Here is a 14,030-nt window from a genome sequence, read left to right as displayed (position 1 = left end):
AATATTAAGCGCTGCGGAATATGTTGGCGCTATACAAATAAAGTTATTATTATATTATTATTATTACCACAATGGGAGTACAGTACCTGCATAATACAACTACATAACCATGAGGGGGCCAATTGCATAGTGCCATAAAGTGTCCACGAACTGCTTCTGCATCATCTGACGGTAATGTACTTATCCGCCCTATTGTGCATGGATCAGCAATGGAATACTTTTTTTTTATCTTCAGTTTTTCCTGCTCTTTGAAACCGAATCTAAATATCCAGCTTTGAGTTCTGGTGTAGTAAAACAATGCTTTGTCGCTTATCTTAGGCTTTCCTCACCTGTCCAGAAGTATTTATCATTCCTATATTCCAGTGAGTCACCTAGAGCCCGAAGATGGGGTTTCACCTTTGTTAACGCGTATGGGCCAACATAGTATGATTGATCCTCAGAAAGGTATGGTGCTTTTTTTTTTTGTACATCTCCATGAACTTAGATGCCGATACTTAAATGTAAATGATGTAAAATGCTAACCATCCTTTTGTTTTATCTTAAGGGGTTCTCCCACCTCGGGAATAATATTTGTGTTCAAAATCGCAAAACAATGCACACACAATGTTATGTTATTTCCACAATGTGCCATTCTCCAGACATTACAGCTATTAATTCCTCTGGTTGTTTACTACTTGTTGCCAGGGAAACAGACCACTTCTTCTATGGAAATGAGTAACAGAACACAGTGGTAGCTGATGGCTCTCCCAAAAGCTAGTGTGAAAGAAATGTGCAAGCGCCGTCCGCCTCGCTTTTTTTCCATAGAAGAGGTAGTGTGTTTCCCTGGCAACAAGCAGTAAACAAACAGAGGAATCGATAGCTGGAGAACGGAGCATTCTAGAAATAAACATCTTATGGGTGAGGGCATTGTTTTGTGATTTTGAACACATTGAAATAGGATTCCTATAATGGGATCATCTCTTTAACGGGATTATACTATTATATTTGTCATTATATGTTGAATGTATTGATGCCCTTCTTTCTTCTCAGTGTGTCACCGCTATTCAGATATCAGTCCCCTCATGCAAATTAGCTGCCTGCGGTTCGGGTTCTTTCCCTGCCCATTGTCTGAAAAGCCGCCCCATCAATGGGTAGTGACTTTTACAGCTCTGTCCGCTGGAGATGTCATGTGGTCCACAGTCGCTGTGCGTGACGTCAATCCGGGCCGAGGAGTCGCAGCACATGTGCCATTGTCAGTGCGGAACTGGATCATAGTGGACTTCAACTTGTGATCGTTTGATTGCTAGTGCTCTATTATGTTATATGGCATTCGGGACCTTAGTGGTGTCGCGGGCATCTAGAGGGGATAAACTCCACCTGATCACTGTACAAAGTCTGACAACAGCGGTGGAAGGCGCGTTGCTGGAACCATCTTAAACGGTTTGAGATCCACATTGAGTAGTAAGATGGGACGATAATGTAATAGTGGAGTCTCTACCTTGTTTATGTATGACTGTTATCTAGGCACCTCGGGGGAGGGGGCAACCCGAATTCACTGCAGCAGTCTGTGGGCTACTGAGCAGGTCTGAGTATTTCTTATAGTAGGAAGACTGGAGGCCATCTGGACCGGGTGTTTTACTAGAGGCTTGGGAAATCTCCTGAAATGGGTCGGCCCAGGGCACTCGCTGATTAGGGAAACTGTTAGACTGGATTTCTCCATGCACTGATGGGTTTGAGGACCAATGGAGGTATCAACTTTTATGTCTTTTTTTTTCCCCTAAAAAAAAAAACATATGCGGATAGTCTAATTAGTTATCTTCCTGCAGTCTAGAAGATGTCATTCAAATTTGACTAAACCTCAGAATGTGAAATATAGATTTTTGGATAAAAAGGACATCTTCCTTCCAGGAGATGGGGAATGGGAATGTGTAGGTCCATCCCTGTTGTCCCGAGTAGGATGACTAGATCTGGAGGTCAAGCCGTTCCTTGGTCACTGGGGCAAAGAGTGCTGCTGCATAAGAGGTAGTGGAAAAGCCAGGCAGTCCGGTAAACAAAGGGTGGTGAAGGTCTATCATTTGGATCTCTGTGGGTGCAGATCCGGGACAGGATTTTGTTAAAAATGACCGTTACAGCGTTGCGGAGGTCAGAAGGAGGAATCAACTGCGCAAATTTGATGTTTCTGCAGCGCCTGTTTTCCTGGTTATCAACTTACAGTAAAAATGCTGTATTAAAGGATTTTTGTGAAACTAGTTTTCCTCAACCCTGGTCACGCAGGCATCCACAGCCATAGAAGCAGCCGACACATGTTTGACAATTGAACAGAGTTTAGTTTTCTAAGGCTGCAATGGCTTTTTCCTGCCTGGATTCTACATGTTAAACCATGGATTCTATATTGTTTTTAGTAGGTAGAGCATGAAGGAGATTCCAGAGGTATTTGATATCACGAGCTCCGAGGGGCAAGATGGAGAGTCTTCTGGGGGGAGAGAGCCCGGGATGAGTGAGTAGGGCTGGGGGAGAAAGCCTCAGAGCCCTGTTCAATTTCAGACCCAGTAACAAGCTCCCCAGTCCCCGTACTGTCTGTCTCTTATTGAGGGATCCGGTGGCTGATGACGGTATTGATAGTCCTTCCTGCTTCCCCCTCGGGCAGCCTTTGAGTGGCGCATGGTGGTAGGGAGGGATTCCCATTATACCCTGCCATGCATGATGGTTGTGGTTCTCCCACTGCTTGCCTTCTTGGGGACCACATGAGGGGCTGCCAGGTGAGTCCAGTGACGCCTGAGCAGCCCTCATGTTTGCACTGGGGGATGTAGGAGCAGTGTCTGCAGCAGAAGGATATACGGATTAAATGTTGGGAAAAAACCTTTACCAGTGAGGGGGATCAATGAGTGGAACAGGTTGCGACAGGAGGTGCTTAGTTCTCCTTCAATGGAAGTCTTCAGAGGCCGGACAGACATCTGTCTGGGATGATTTAGTGATCCTGCATTTAGCAGGGGGTTGGACCTGATGACCCTGGAGGTCCCTTCCAACGCTATGATACTATGCATGTACAGGTGTAATGACTGGGATTGCTCTTCTCTGCTGCTGTATTGGGACCTTGGCTGTCATTCACAACTGGCTCCCACTGTCTATGGCACAGGCTTACATGCGGAGTCTGTTTCAACTACTTGCGATAAATGTACGCTATTTCGTAGGGACCCCTTCTTTCCAATGATGTATGTATATGAAATGGGGCCGTAAAGGTTTAACGATGCAGTATTTTTAGGGTGCCTTCACATGTTGAGTTAGATGAAGAGATCTGCATGGATTCTGTTACTAAATAATGCAAGTGAATTTTTATAACAGGGTTCTTGCAACTGCAACTAAGCAGACTGCGGAAGCAAAGTCCACTAGTATAAGAAGTGTGCTACCGATTCTGCCATAATCTTCATGGATAAGCTGTAGTTTTGTTTTTGTTTGTTTTTTTTTTGTACAAATTTTTGGATTTATATTATGAATAGTAGAACTTTTTTCCCTGCCCTCTTAAAAAAAAAACCAAAAAAAAAAAAACCAATGGCAGAATTACAGCGTTATAAATAATGTGATAAATGCTAATTGTGGGTTTTAAGCTTTTTTTTTTTTTCATTAAATTTTTATTGAATTTCACATTCAGGTATACAATTATGCATTAGTAAGAAAAAACAATTTTTTTTACACAATATATATATTAGAAAGTCAGACACATTCGATTTGTTGATGTGAATTCTTGTTTAGTTATTTAAAGAACACATTTTAGAGTTTATTAGGTAAATCAGGGCAGAGGGGGGGTTTGATAGGGGAGGGGGGGGGGGGAGGGAGAGAAGAACAGAGGGATATAGGAAAAGGGGGCTAGGAAAAAACATAATAGGATATAACATTTTTAGACATCCAGCTGAAATTTATCAAACCATTGTTTCCATACTGCTGTGTATTTTAAGTAAGAGTTATTTCTGATCGCAAGAGCTTTCTCAAAGGTTCCGTGTTCCGTTATGAGTTGAGTTAACTCGTTTATATGAGGGATTTCCGTGTTTCGCCATTTCCTAGTAATTAGGATTTTTGCTCCCATTAGTATGTGGCTTATTAATTGTCTTTTTTCCGGTTTTATTTCTCCGAGGTCAAGAAGTAGGAGCGCTGTAGCAGGGATTTTCGGTACATTAATATTCAATATTTTGTTAATTAGTGAGAATACGTTAGACCAATATATAGAGATTAGGGGACAAGCCCAAAGAATGTGGATTAGGGATCCCTCCTGACCGCAACCCCTCCAACATTCAGCCCCGGGAATCAACCGTCTTTTCTTTAATTGGTCCGGAGTGAGGTACCACCTTGTGAGAGTTTTTAAGTGGGTTTCTATTAAGTTGGCACTTTTTGTCGCTTGTTTGGCTCTTTTAAAAGATTCTAACCAGCTTTCGAGAGAGAACTTTGTTTTTAAATCTTTTTCCCAATTTAAGAGGTGGCATCTCTTACCCGACTTCAGGTTTCCAGTCATCTGGTCATAGAGGAGTCTGGTTGCACTTTTGTTCCCCTTTTGTAGTTTTGTTATGTTTGAAACCATTATGTATGGAATCATTGTGTTCTGAGGGTGGATGGATTTTAATAATGATCTTACTTGGAAATATCTGTACATTTCTGTTATTGGTAAGTTGAATTGTTGAACCAATAGTGAGAAAGATTTCAATGAGTTTTGCTCATAAAGGTCTGCTATTTGTTTTATCCCCATTTCTAACCAAATGTTTAGTCTCAGTCCTGGAATGAAATGTTCCAAAGTGTCTAACGGGATTGAGTTTTGGTTATGGGTTTTTGTATATTCAATGCTTTGAGTAAATTTGCTCCATGCTTCCGTTGTCGCTGTGATTGTTGGTGAGGAGTTTGGGATCGCAATTTTTGACCTTAGTTGTGGATGTTGAGATGTCATAATAGTTGCATAAATTAGCGATTTTAGAGCTTTAGGGTTCATTATTTCTCTCTCCAAATTTACCCATCCTGACATTGTCGAGTGGGTTAACCAATCTCTTGACTGATTAATTTGTATCGCTGTATAGTAAGTCTCTAAGTTGGGAAGATCAACTCCTCCTTGGGTTTTGTGTAAAGACAAAATAGAACGTGCCACTCTCGGTGGTTTACCATTCCACACATATTCTGACATCTGACTTTGGAATTTTTGTAAAATTTTTTGTGGGATCGGAATAGGAAGTGATCTGAAATAATAGAGGATTTTTGGAAGAATTATCATTTTATACAATGTAATTTTCCCCAGCCATGTAGAGTGATGTTTTTTAAAATCGTTTAGATCTATTTGTATACATTTGAGTAGTGGGGAATAGTTAGTTGAAATGGTGGCAGCCAGGGGGAAGCAAACTTGAATTCCAAGATAGGGAATATTTTGGGACTGCCACTGAAATGGGAATTCAGATTTTATATCTCTTTTTAAATCAGTTGGTATGAAGACTCCCAGTATTTGTGACTTGGACACATTTAATTTATAGTATGAGATTTTTGAGAATAGGGCTAGACTAGAGTATACATGTCTAAGGGAAGATAAAGGGTTAGTTATCATAATTAGCGTATCATCTGCAAATAAGCTGATTTTGTGTTGTCTAATTTTTGTAGGTACTCCCTGTATGTTAGTGTTCATTCTTATGAATTCAGCTAAGGGTTCCATAGCTAGAATAAATATTAGGGGGGAAAGTGGGCATCCCTGACGGGTCCCATTAGTGATGGAAAAAGTATCAGACAGTGTACCGTCTACCAGGATTTTAGCTGAGGGGCTGGAGTAGAGAGCTTTTATTGCGTTAATGATATTTCCAGTGAGTCCAAATTTTTCTAGAACAGCAAAAGTGTATTCCCAATGGAGGCGATCAAAAGCCTTTTCTGCATCTAAGGCGAGGAATAAGGCCGGGGTGTGGGATGTTTCTAGTATAGAGAGAAGATTGATGACTCTTCTTGTAGCATCGGATGCTTGACGTCCCTTAATAAAGCCCACTTGATCTGAGTGAACTATGGACAGTAAGACTGTCTGTAGTCTCTGTGCAATAATTTTAGAATATAGTTTAGTATCGCAATTAAGCAGCGATATAGGGCGAAAGTTCGTTACGCACGAGGGGTCTTTACCAGGCTTGGCTATTGTAACGATTGTAGCTTCGAGCATTTCTCTTGGAAATTTACTTTGTTGAATTGCCGAATTAAACATTTGGGTCAGGTGTGGAGCTAAAATGTCTTTAAAGGATTTATAGTATTCGTTTGGGTAGCCATCTGGGCCCGGGGATTTTTGCAGTTTTAGTGTTTTTATAATGTCAATAGTTTCTTGGGTTGTTATAGGTTTGCTTAGGTTTTTTAGTTGCGACTCTGAAATTTTTGGGAGATTTAATGTTTGAAGAAAAGACGCTATTTCCTTTTTGTTCGGCTGGGGGGTGGAGGGGTCTTCTTTCAGATTATATAGCTTTTCGTAAAATTTGCGAAAACATTCCGCTATCTGTTTAGGATGTGATATTTTTAGCTTTTTGTTTTCTGGGTCTGCTATGTAGGGAATTTTTGTTTTTGTTCTGGTTTTTTTGACTAGGTTTGCCATTAATTTGGAAGGTTTATTCATCGAGGAGTAGTAGGCTATTTTTGAATTTTTGATAATTTTATCAAAGTCATCTATAAGAAGGGAGCGTAACTTGTGCCTTAGTTCAAATAATTGTTTATGTAAATCATCTGACTGGACTGTTTGTAGGCGAATTTCAGTGGCTGTTATTTGGTTTAAAATGTCATTGATTTGTTTTTCTTTGTCTCTTTTGTGTTTTGCGCTGATTTTAATGAGGATTCCCCTAGTAAACGCTTTATGGGCATTCCAAATTGTTGCTGGAGATACCTCCGGAGTAACATTAGTTTGAAAATATTCCGTGAGGGCATCTTTTATTGTTTTTGTATGTTTAGGGATCCCCATTAGAAAAGTGTTATATTTCCATGTGCGTGTCGCATTCCCTCCCTCTCCCCATGTAAAAGTGGCTGTGATAGGTGCATGATCTGACCATGTGGATTTTCCAATCGAGGCGTTTGAGATTAGAGGTAGAGACCATCTATCCACCAATATCAGGTCTATTCTCGAGAAAATTTTATGCGGGGGGGAGTAAAAAGTATACTCTCTTGCTGATGCGTTTAGGCAGCGGAAGCTATCATAGAGAGCTTCTTTTTGAATCCATGGGTTTAAGTTTGGGTGGATTCTGCGGGTTTGAGAAGTTGTGTCTATGGAATCGTCTGGGACGAGATTGAAGTCTCCACAAATCATCATTTTTCCATTTCCATGCCTCCGCAGTTTTTTGATAGTCTTATTCAGAAAACTTATCTGGGCTTTATTTGGTGCGTAAATGTTCAGTAAGGAGAAAGGGAGAGAGTTTAAAGTTCCTGTTACCAAGAGAAATCTCCCTCTAGGATCTTGTATAATTGACTTGGTTTGTACATTAATCGTGTCTCTAAAAGCAATCAATACTCCTGCCTTTTTGTTTGGGGCGCAGGCCAGGAGGATCTTAGGGAATTTAGTATGGTAAATTTTTGGACACGCGGAAGCATCGAAATGTGTCTCCTGCACACAAAGAATATCAGCATTTTGGGTCAACGCTTCTCTCCATAGTGATGAGCGTTTAAATGGTGAATTTAACCCATTCGCGTTTATGGAGAGAAGTTTAACCGACATTTTTAGAAGTAGAGTATGACATAAAGCAGCATGGAAAATAGCGATGTCTAAGCATAACAAAGGGTAACATTGCAGAGTATAGTATCAAAAGGTATAATATCATCAAAACAGTTGACAACATGGGTGGAACTTCAAGCCCAGTTAAATTGTGGGCTTGTAAAGTGGGGGGGTAAAGTTCACCTGAGTACGCAGGAGCCAGAGGCAGGCTGTGATGATGAGGTTTTTTCGTAGGTCGAGGTGTAAGTGGATTTTTTAACGGCCATGCTCGGAGGTCATGTGGGTTTTTTCTGGTCTTGGTCTTCTTGTTGGACCCCTAGGGTTTTCATCCGGAGGTGGGATGGAAATGCCCCAGGATTTAATTTTTTCTGTGGCCTCTTCTGGATTTGAGAAGAGGTGAGTGGTTCCATCTTTGTGGATTAGGAGTTTCGGAGGGAAGCCCCATTTATATGGAATTTTAGCTTGACGTAGGGCGTTGGTAACTATTGAGAATTTTCTTCTTGCTTGTAAAGTCATCTGCGAGAGATCCGTGTAGAGGCGAATTGCATTATATGGGGCCGGTAGTTGGTTTAGTTTGCGCGTAGCTTGCATCATGGCTTCTTTGATATGAAAAAAGTGAAACCTAGCAATGATGTCTCTAGGCATAGAGTCGGGGACGAATTTTGGTTTTGGCAATCTATGCGCTCTGTCTATGGTTAAATCCATGAGTGAAGCATCTGGGAGAACTGTTTTAATCAGTTGCTGGATATATTTGGTGATTTCAGCTGTCTGGATCGTCTCTGGAATGCCTCTGAATTTGACGTTATTACGTCGGTTTCTATCCTCTATATCTGCAAGCTTTATTTTGAGGGCATCAACCTCTTCTGACAGAGAGTAGTGGTCATCAATTAAATTATTATGAGATTGGGTTAATTCGGTCATTTTGTTTTCGGTATGGGATACTCTTTCCTCCATCTCCTCCATAGAGGATTTTAGGGTGGAGCTTAATGAATCAAAGTTCACTTGTAAGGAATCTTTTAGGGCCAGTAACATTTCTTTCATAAATGCCTCTGTGGCTGGTTTGTCTGAAGAGGGCATAGAAGTGATAGGGTCTTCCATCTGAGGGCTTTGTGGATCTTCTATGTGATCTTCCGCTATTTTTGCCCGTTGTTTTAATGGGCTAGCGGTCGGGGATGCATGTGGTTTCTTGTTTTGGGCTGAATTAGCAGCCATTTTGTTGGGATGTGACTTGCTTTTTGGGGGAGCTTTCCCCTTAATGGCCGACATGGAGTTAGTGGTGTGGGGCAAGGGGTTGTTAAGCGGGGCTGAAGTGTCACTCACCACTATGTCTCCTCTCCGTTCTGCTGCGGTTCTTGTCAGAGGGCTCTCGCTGGTTTTAGGAGGTTGTAAGTTGGATTCCTCTGTTTGGCTTGCAGGCTGTGTCCCAGAGTCAGGATCCGCTGTGTATGGGCTGCCACGCAGGGTGAAGAAGTCTTCTAGTCGTCTGTGCAGGGGCTGACAGGACTTACGTCGGCTCATCTGTTCTCCAGTTTTTCTGAGCTTGGTTGTCCTGCACCACCTTGTCACTCTCTTCTATGAGTGGGAGCCGTCGGGGATCGCTAGCTTTAAGAAAAAACGATCTACTGAATGCCTCTCACCGTCAGGGAGACCACAGGGTAAGGGGAGGTTGCTATTTGTAGAGAGCGGTCTCTCCGGGTATCCGTGGAGAAGATGAAGCTGCCGACAGCGGTTTCTCCGCTTCTCGTTAGTATTAGCAGTGGCAGTTTGTTTTCTGCTGGGTGGGAGCCAGCTCTTCTCTCTCTGTTACGAGTGACAGGTGTCAGGGACCGCCGGCCTCCGAACGACCCACCGGTTGTCCCTCTCCACCCTGGAGCTTATGTGCGCTGGGGTGCAGTGGCCGCTATGGAGAAGCCGACACTCACAGGAAGCAGGCTCTCCGGGTTACTGTGTGGTAGAAGGGAAGCCGACAACGATTCCTCCGCTCTCCGTCAATGACAGCCGTGTAGGCTCTCTCCCGGGTCTTTCTCTTCGTTAAGAGCGGCAGGTGTCAGGAACAGCCGGCCTCCGGACGACCCACCGGCTGTCTCACACCACCGGGGAGACTGTGTGCGCTGAGGTGCAGGGGCCGCTGTGGAGAAGCCGGCACATGCAGAAAGCGGGCACTCCGGGTGTCCGTTCAGTAGATGGGAAGCCGGCAGTCTTTCCACCGGATCCAGCTCCCCTCTTTTCGCTACGGGCGGCAGGTACAGGGACCGCCGATCTCCGAACGAAACCACCGGCCGTCTCTCACCCTCCGGGAAACCACGTGCGCTGTAGGTGCAGGGTCCGCTATGGAGAAATCGCCACGAGCAAGGAGCGGGTTCTCCGGGTGTCCGTGCAGTAGATGGAACGCTGAGGACGGATCTTCCGCTCACCGCTACTGTCGGTAGTGCAGGGTGTCTTTCTGTCGGGTGGGAAACGACCGTTTTTGCTTAAAAGTTGCTTTTAAAAGCCTCTGCGCTCGGAGCACTTAAATTAAGCAGCCATCTTGGTGCTTGGTCAGGCCACGCCCCCTAAGCTTTTTTTTTTTTATATAACATAGGGGAAGGTACGCAGGAAAGCCTTTTTTTTTTTTTATTTTTTTTTTATTTTTTTTTTTATTTTTAATTTGATATTTATTGGCCTTTTTAATGTCCCTGTGGGGAACTCGAACCTGCGATGCTACGATCACAATGATAATACATTTGAAGTATCTGAACTGCAGTGCATTATTGTTAACCATAGCGGCCGCAGGCCATGGCAGAGGGCTGATAACGTCACAGATGGAGCACCCTCACTGTGAATACATTCTGCCTGATTAACATTTTATTGTGGCATGTAAGGGGTTCACAGCGGGGATCAGTATTTTCATCAATGCCCACTGTTGCAGCAGGAAACTGGCTGCCAGTCACAGCCGACTCCCACTGGGGGCGATGCAGGCTCAGCCTCTGAGCCCAGGCTATCCATAGGATGTAGGTTTCTGTCCATTTGCGCAAACCCCTTCCCAGCCAAACGTTAACGTTAGTTTGGCCTGGTGCTGGAAGGGGTTAAAAATGAATCCTCTTGTAGATGTGTCCTATATGACATATCTGCGTTAGAAGTTTGAGTTTCAGCCTCAGGGCTAATGCCCACGGACGGATTTCAGCCACGTGAAACACGGCCTTATCCCGCAACTATTAGGTTCTATTAAACCTAATAGCTCAATGTTCACAATGCGGAATTCCGCAGCGTGCAAGAAATCGTGTCATGTTCTAATTGCTGCTGAAAAACACGCATCTGCCTTCCATTGTAGTTAATGGAAGGCCTCCGTCACGCGATACTTCTGCTGTGGGCACAGTGTAAGTATCGCGTGATTACGTGTCGCCGCCGGCGCATCATGTGCTGCACTGCACATGCACGCCAGCTCGCCAGATGAGACTCGCACAGGGGATCTGGAGAGGTGAGTATGGGGTCTTTGGGGGGTGCCTTGTCGGACTCCGCCAGCGGAATATTGCAGCGGAGTCCGCCACGGCTGTGAGCATGAGGCGTTAGATTTCTGCTGCAGATCTTCTTGTAAATACAAGTTGTATTTGCTATCGGCAAATCCGATTCATGTGAACATACCCTTTTCATTGAGGAAACCACAAAGTTGATGTGGGTATCGGATAACTTTATGTAGAGATATTATTCAGAAATTGTGTTTTGCTGTTTAGACTATCTAGCATTTAGACATTACGTGTTGCAAACTTGTTTATGTATAACTATTTACATTTTTCCTTTTTTTTTTTTCCCCCCCCCCAGATGGCTTTTGCTTTATTGGTCAACAGTCGACATATCATCCGCAGGCATCCGTCTTAAAGAGCTCCTCTCATCAGACGCACGGCTCACATGAAAATGATTCAGTCTGTCATTCATTTAAAACTTCCAAAGAGACTTCCAGAGACTCTAGGGAAAAAGTTTTCAGAAGTGAAGTCTGTCTTACTCCTTCCATGCTGAGCACAGCAAAAAAAGATAGGAGATTTTCGGAGGAGACCCATTTTGCTGACTTCAGTGACCGTGAGCTGGACAGTAAAGCTGAGAAGGAGAAGAGGAGAATGAGTCTTCATAGGGTACCTAAACAAGGGGAGCATCACTTGTCCTTTATGTCTGAATTCATGCCGAACCGCTGGTCGGGAAACCTTGAAACAAAGTCCAAGCACCTCCAAACGCCTCTGTTGAGTAATTATGTGGGTGACTCGGTCTTCAAATCTACTGGCTCTGCAGAAGGCAAATGTATCAGGCAACCAAGTAGACATGATGAGAACATAAGGCCTTTGTGCCACACAAACTCAAATCAAAATAAGCTTGAAGATCCTGTTGTGCCGCCAGATAAAAATGTGAGTACACAATGCACATGTCCGTCCTCTCACCCCGTAAACTACTTCTGTAAAGCAGCCTCCACTCCGCCATTACCTGCTCACCCACCCTATTCTTCCATGTACAGCATCATTCAACAAGCCAAGGACCCTACCAGTGATATAAAGACACTGACACCTAATTTTGTGTCAACTATCGAAGCTTCTGATGAACATAGCAATTCTATACAAGTTGGTACCCAACTAGGTCACCTTAATGGAAAAGAATTGAGGAAGCCTGAAGAAAAGGCCCAATTCTCTCATTCTCGTTTTCCTCAAGACTTTTTATTAAATGAAACAAAAAAAGCCGATGGTGCCCGAGAGCAGGGATCTGTAATATGCTGTAATTCCTCCCTAAAAGGCCAAGGTGTATCAGACTCTCTCTCGAACAATCATGGCCATGTCTCCTTGGAGAAAAAATCATACGCGTCTAGTGCCGATCCTATCCATTGTGGGCAGGAAGACTGTGTCAAAGAGACGGGCACAATGTCTGGATTTGTTGATTTTCATCGAAAAGACCAAGGGAATAGCTTTGCAAAGCACCCAGAAGAGAAGACAAAGCAATTAGATACCAGTCATTTTAGAAGCTCACCGTTACCAGTTTCGTCAAAACACTCCCAAATAAACCATGGAAAAGAGGAAGTAACTAAACTTAGTACAGAGTCTAAAAATTTGGGTTCTCGAAAAACCAACCTGGAATCCACACATCCATCTGGTCATTGTGAGCGCTCTGCCATGCAGAATCTTATTAAATATAGTGGAAACTTTGAGAAAGAGACTGCTTCTTGGCAAAATAGTGGCAAAAAGAGCCCTTTTGGTGGTCTTGGCAATATGAGGTTGGATGAAAAGCGACTAAAAGATGCTAAAGTCCACAGTTTGTCTCCGCCGGAGGTCAAAAGAGATCCAGATAGACCTGAAAGCGCTAAAGCTGTGGCTAAGGATTCATTAGGTTTTCAGGGGGATATGGAAGTACGGAATCCACCGGTTGGCATCGCTGTGGCTGTTGCTCGACAAAAAGACAATGGTGGAAATAAAATGCTCTCCTCTAAAGGTAAGACATTTAAAGGGTAATAATACTGTAGAGAACTCAAGTGACACCAGAATGTAATAACTTGCCAAAAGCCTGCAAGTTTGTGTGAATACAGTGAGATCCAAAGCAGCGGCCAGCTCCGGTCTCCCCGCTCGTCCCCCGCGGCCAGCTCCGGTCTCCCCGCTCGTCCCCCGCGAATGAGCCCCATTCTTTTTTATAAAACTGCTTGTACTGTTGCACAGTATGCTCAACGAGGCACAGATCGTTAAAGTGTAACCGTCATCTCAATTTAATGTCAATTTTGTTAACAAAAAAGTGCAGACTAGGCAATTCGAAGCACTTTTGTAATTTGTTTTATTAGTCGTTCTGTATGTTTTTCCTTGTACAACTATGAGAATACGTTGCTAGGGAAATCTGTCTTTATCTCACTACATGGCAGAAGAGGGCGCTCCAGCTGCGTCTGCATCCGGTCTCTATAGTACAGCTGCACATGGCTCTTCCCATTACAACACTTTATACGTGTCCCCGGCGGCGTGCTGCGTATAGAGAAGCTTTTCTATGCAGGTGACTTCTCCACAGCGCCAGCTCCCCCAATGGATCCCATGCACTGTAAGGGCTCTCCGTGCAGCGGGTGTACATTACTATGTCACCACCTGAAGAACTGACACCATGATAGTGCATAGGGTCCTATGGGGGGCCGGTGCTCTGGGAGAAGCCATATGCATAGAACAAGCCAATAGGTGACTATTTGTCATCACATAAATGTGTGGTAAATCCACATCCTAAATCACGCCTGAAAAACTGTGTAAGACTTTTGTCACGATTTATTTTGGTTTTCGATGCCGTTGAGGTTAACTGCTCCTCACTCACATCGCCTCAATACAACCCTGGAGGGGAGACCCTGGGAAGTTCCTGCGTCAGTTTTCCATATTAAACCACATAA

The 14,030-nt window shown here is 43.6% G+C and overlaps 1 protein-coding gene across 2 annotated transcripts in view; it reads left to right on the top strand.

Moving 5' to 3' along the window:
- TNRC18 (trinucleotide repeat containing 18) overlaps positions 1 to 14,030 on the top strand; it is a 186,118-nt gene that overhangs the window by 31,563 nt on the left and 140,525 nt on the right. For both annotated transcript variants that reach the window (XM_066577234.1, XM_066577232.1), the window contains exons 3-4: positions 319 to 444; positions 11,465 to 13,108. In XM_066577234.1, the coding sequence (XP_066433331.1) occupies positions 319 to 444; positions 11,465 to 13,108 (1,770 nt within the window). The remainder of the gene's footprint in view (positions 1 to 318; positions 445 to 11,464; positions 13,109 to 14,030) is intronic.

Source organism: Eleutherodactylus coqui, chromosome 8, assembly GCF_035609145.1.
Source record: "Eleutherodactylus coqui strain aEleCoq1 chromosome 8, aEleCoq1.hap1, whole genome shotgun sequence".
NCBI lineage: Eukaryota > Metazoa > Chordata > Amphibia > Anura > Eleutherodactylidae > Eleutherodactylus > Eleutherodactylus coqui.
This window is presented reverse-complemented; position numbering and strand designations above follow the sequence as displayed.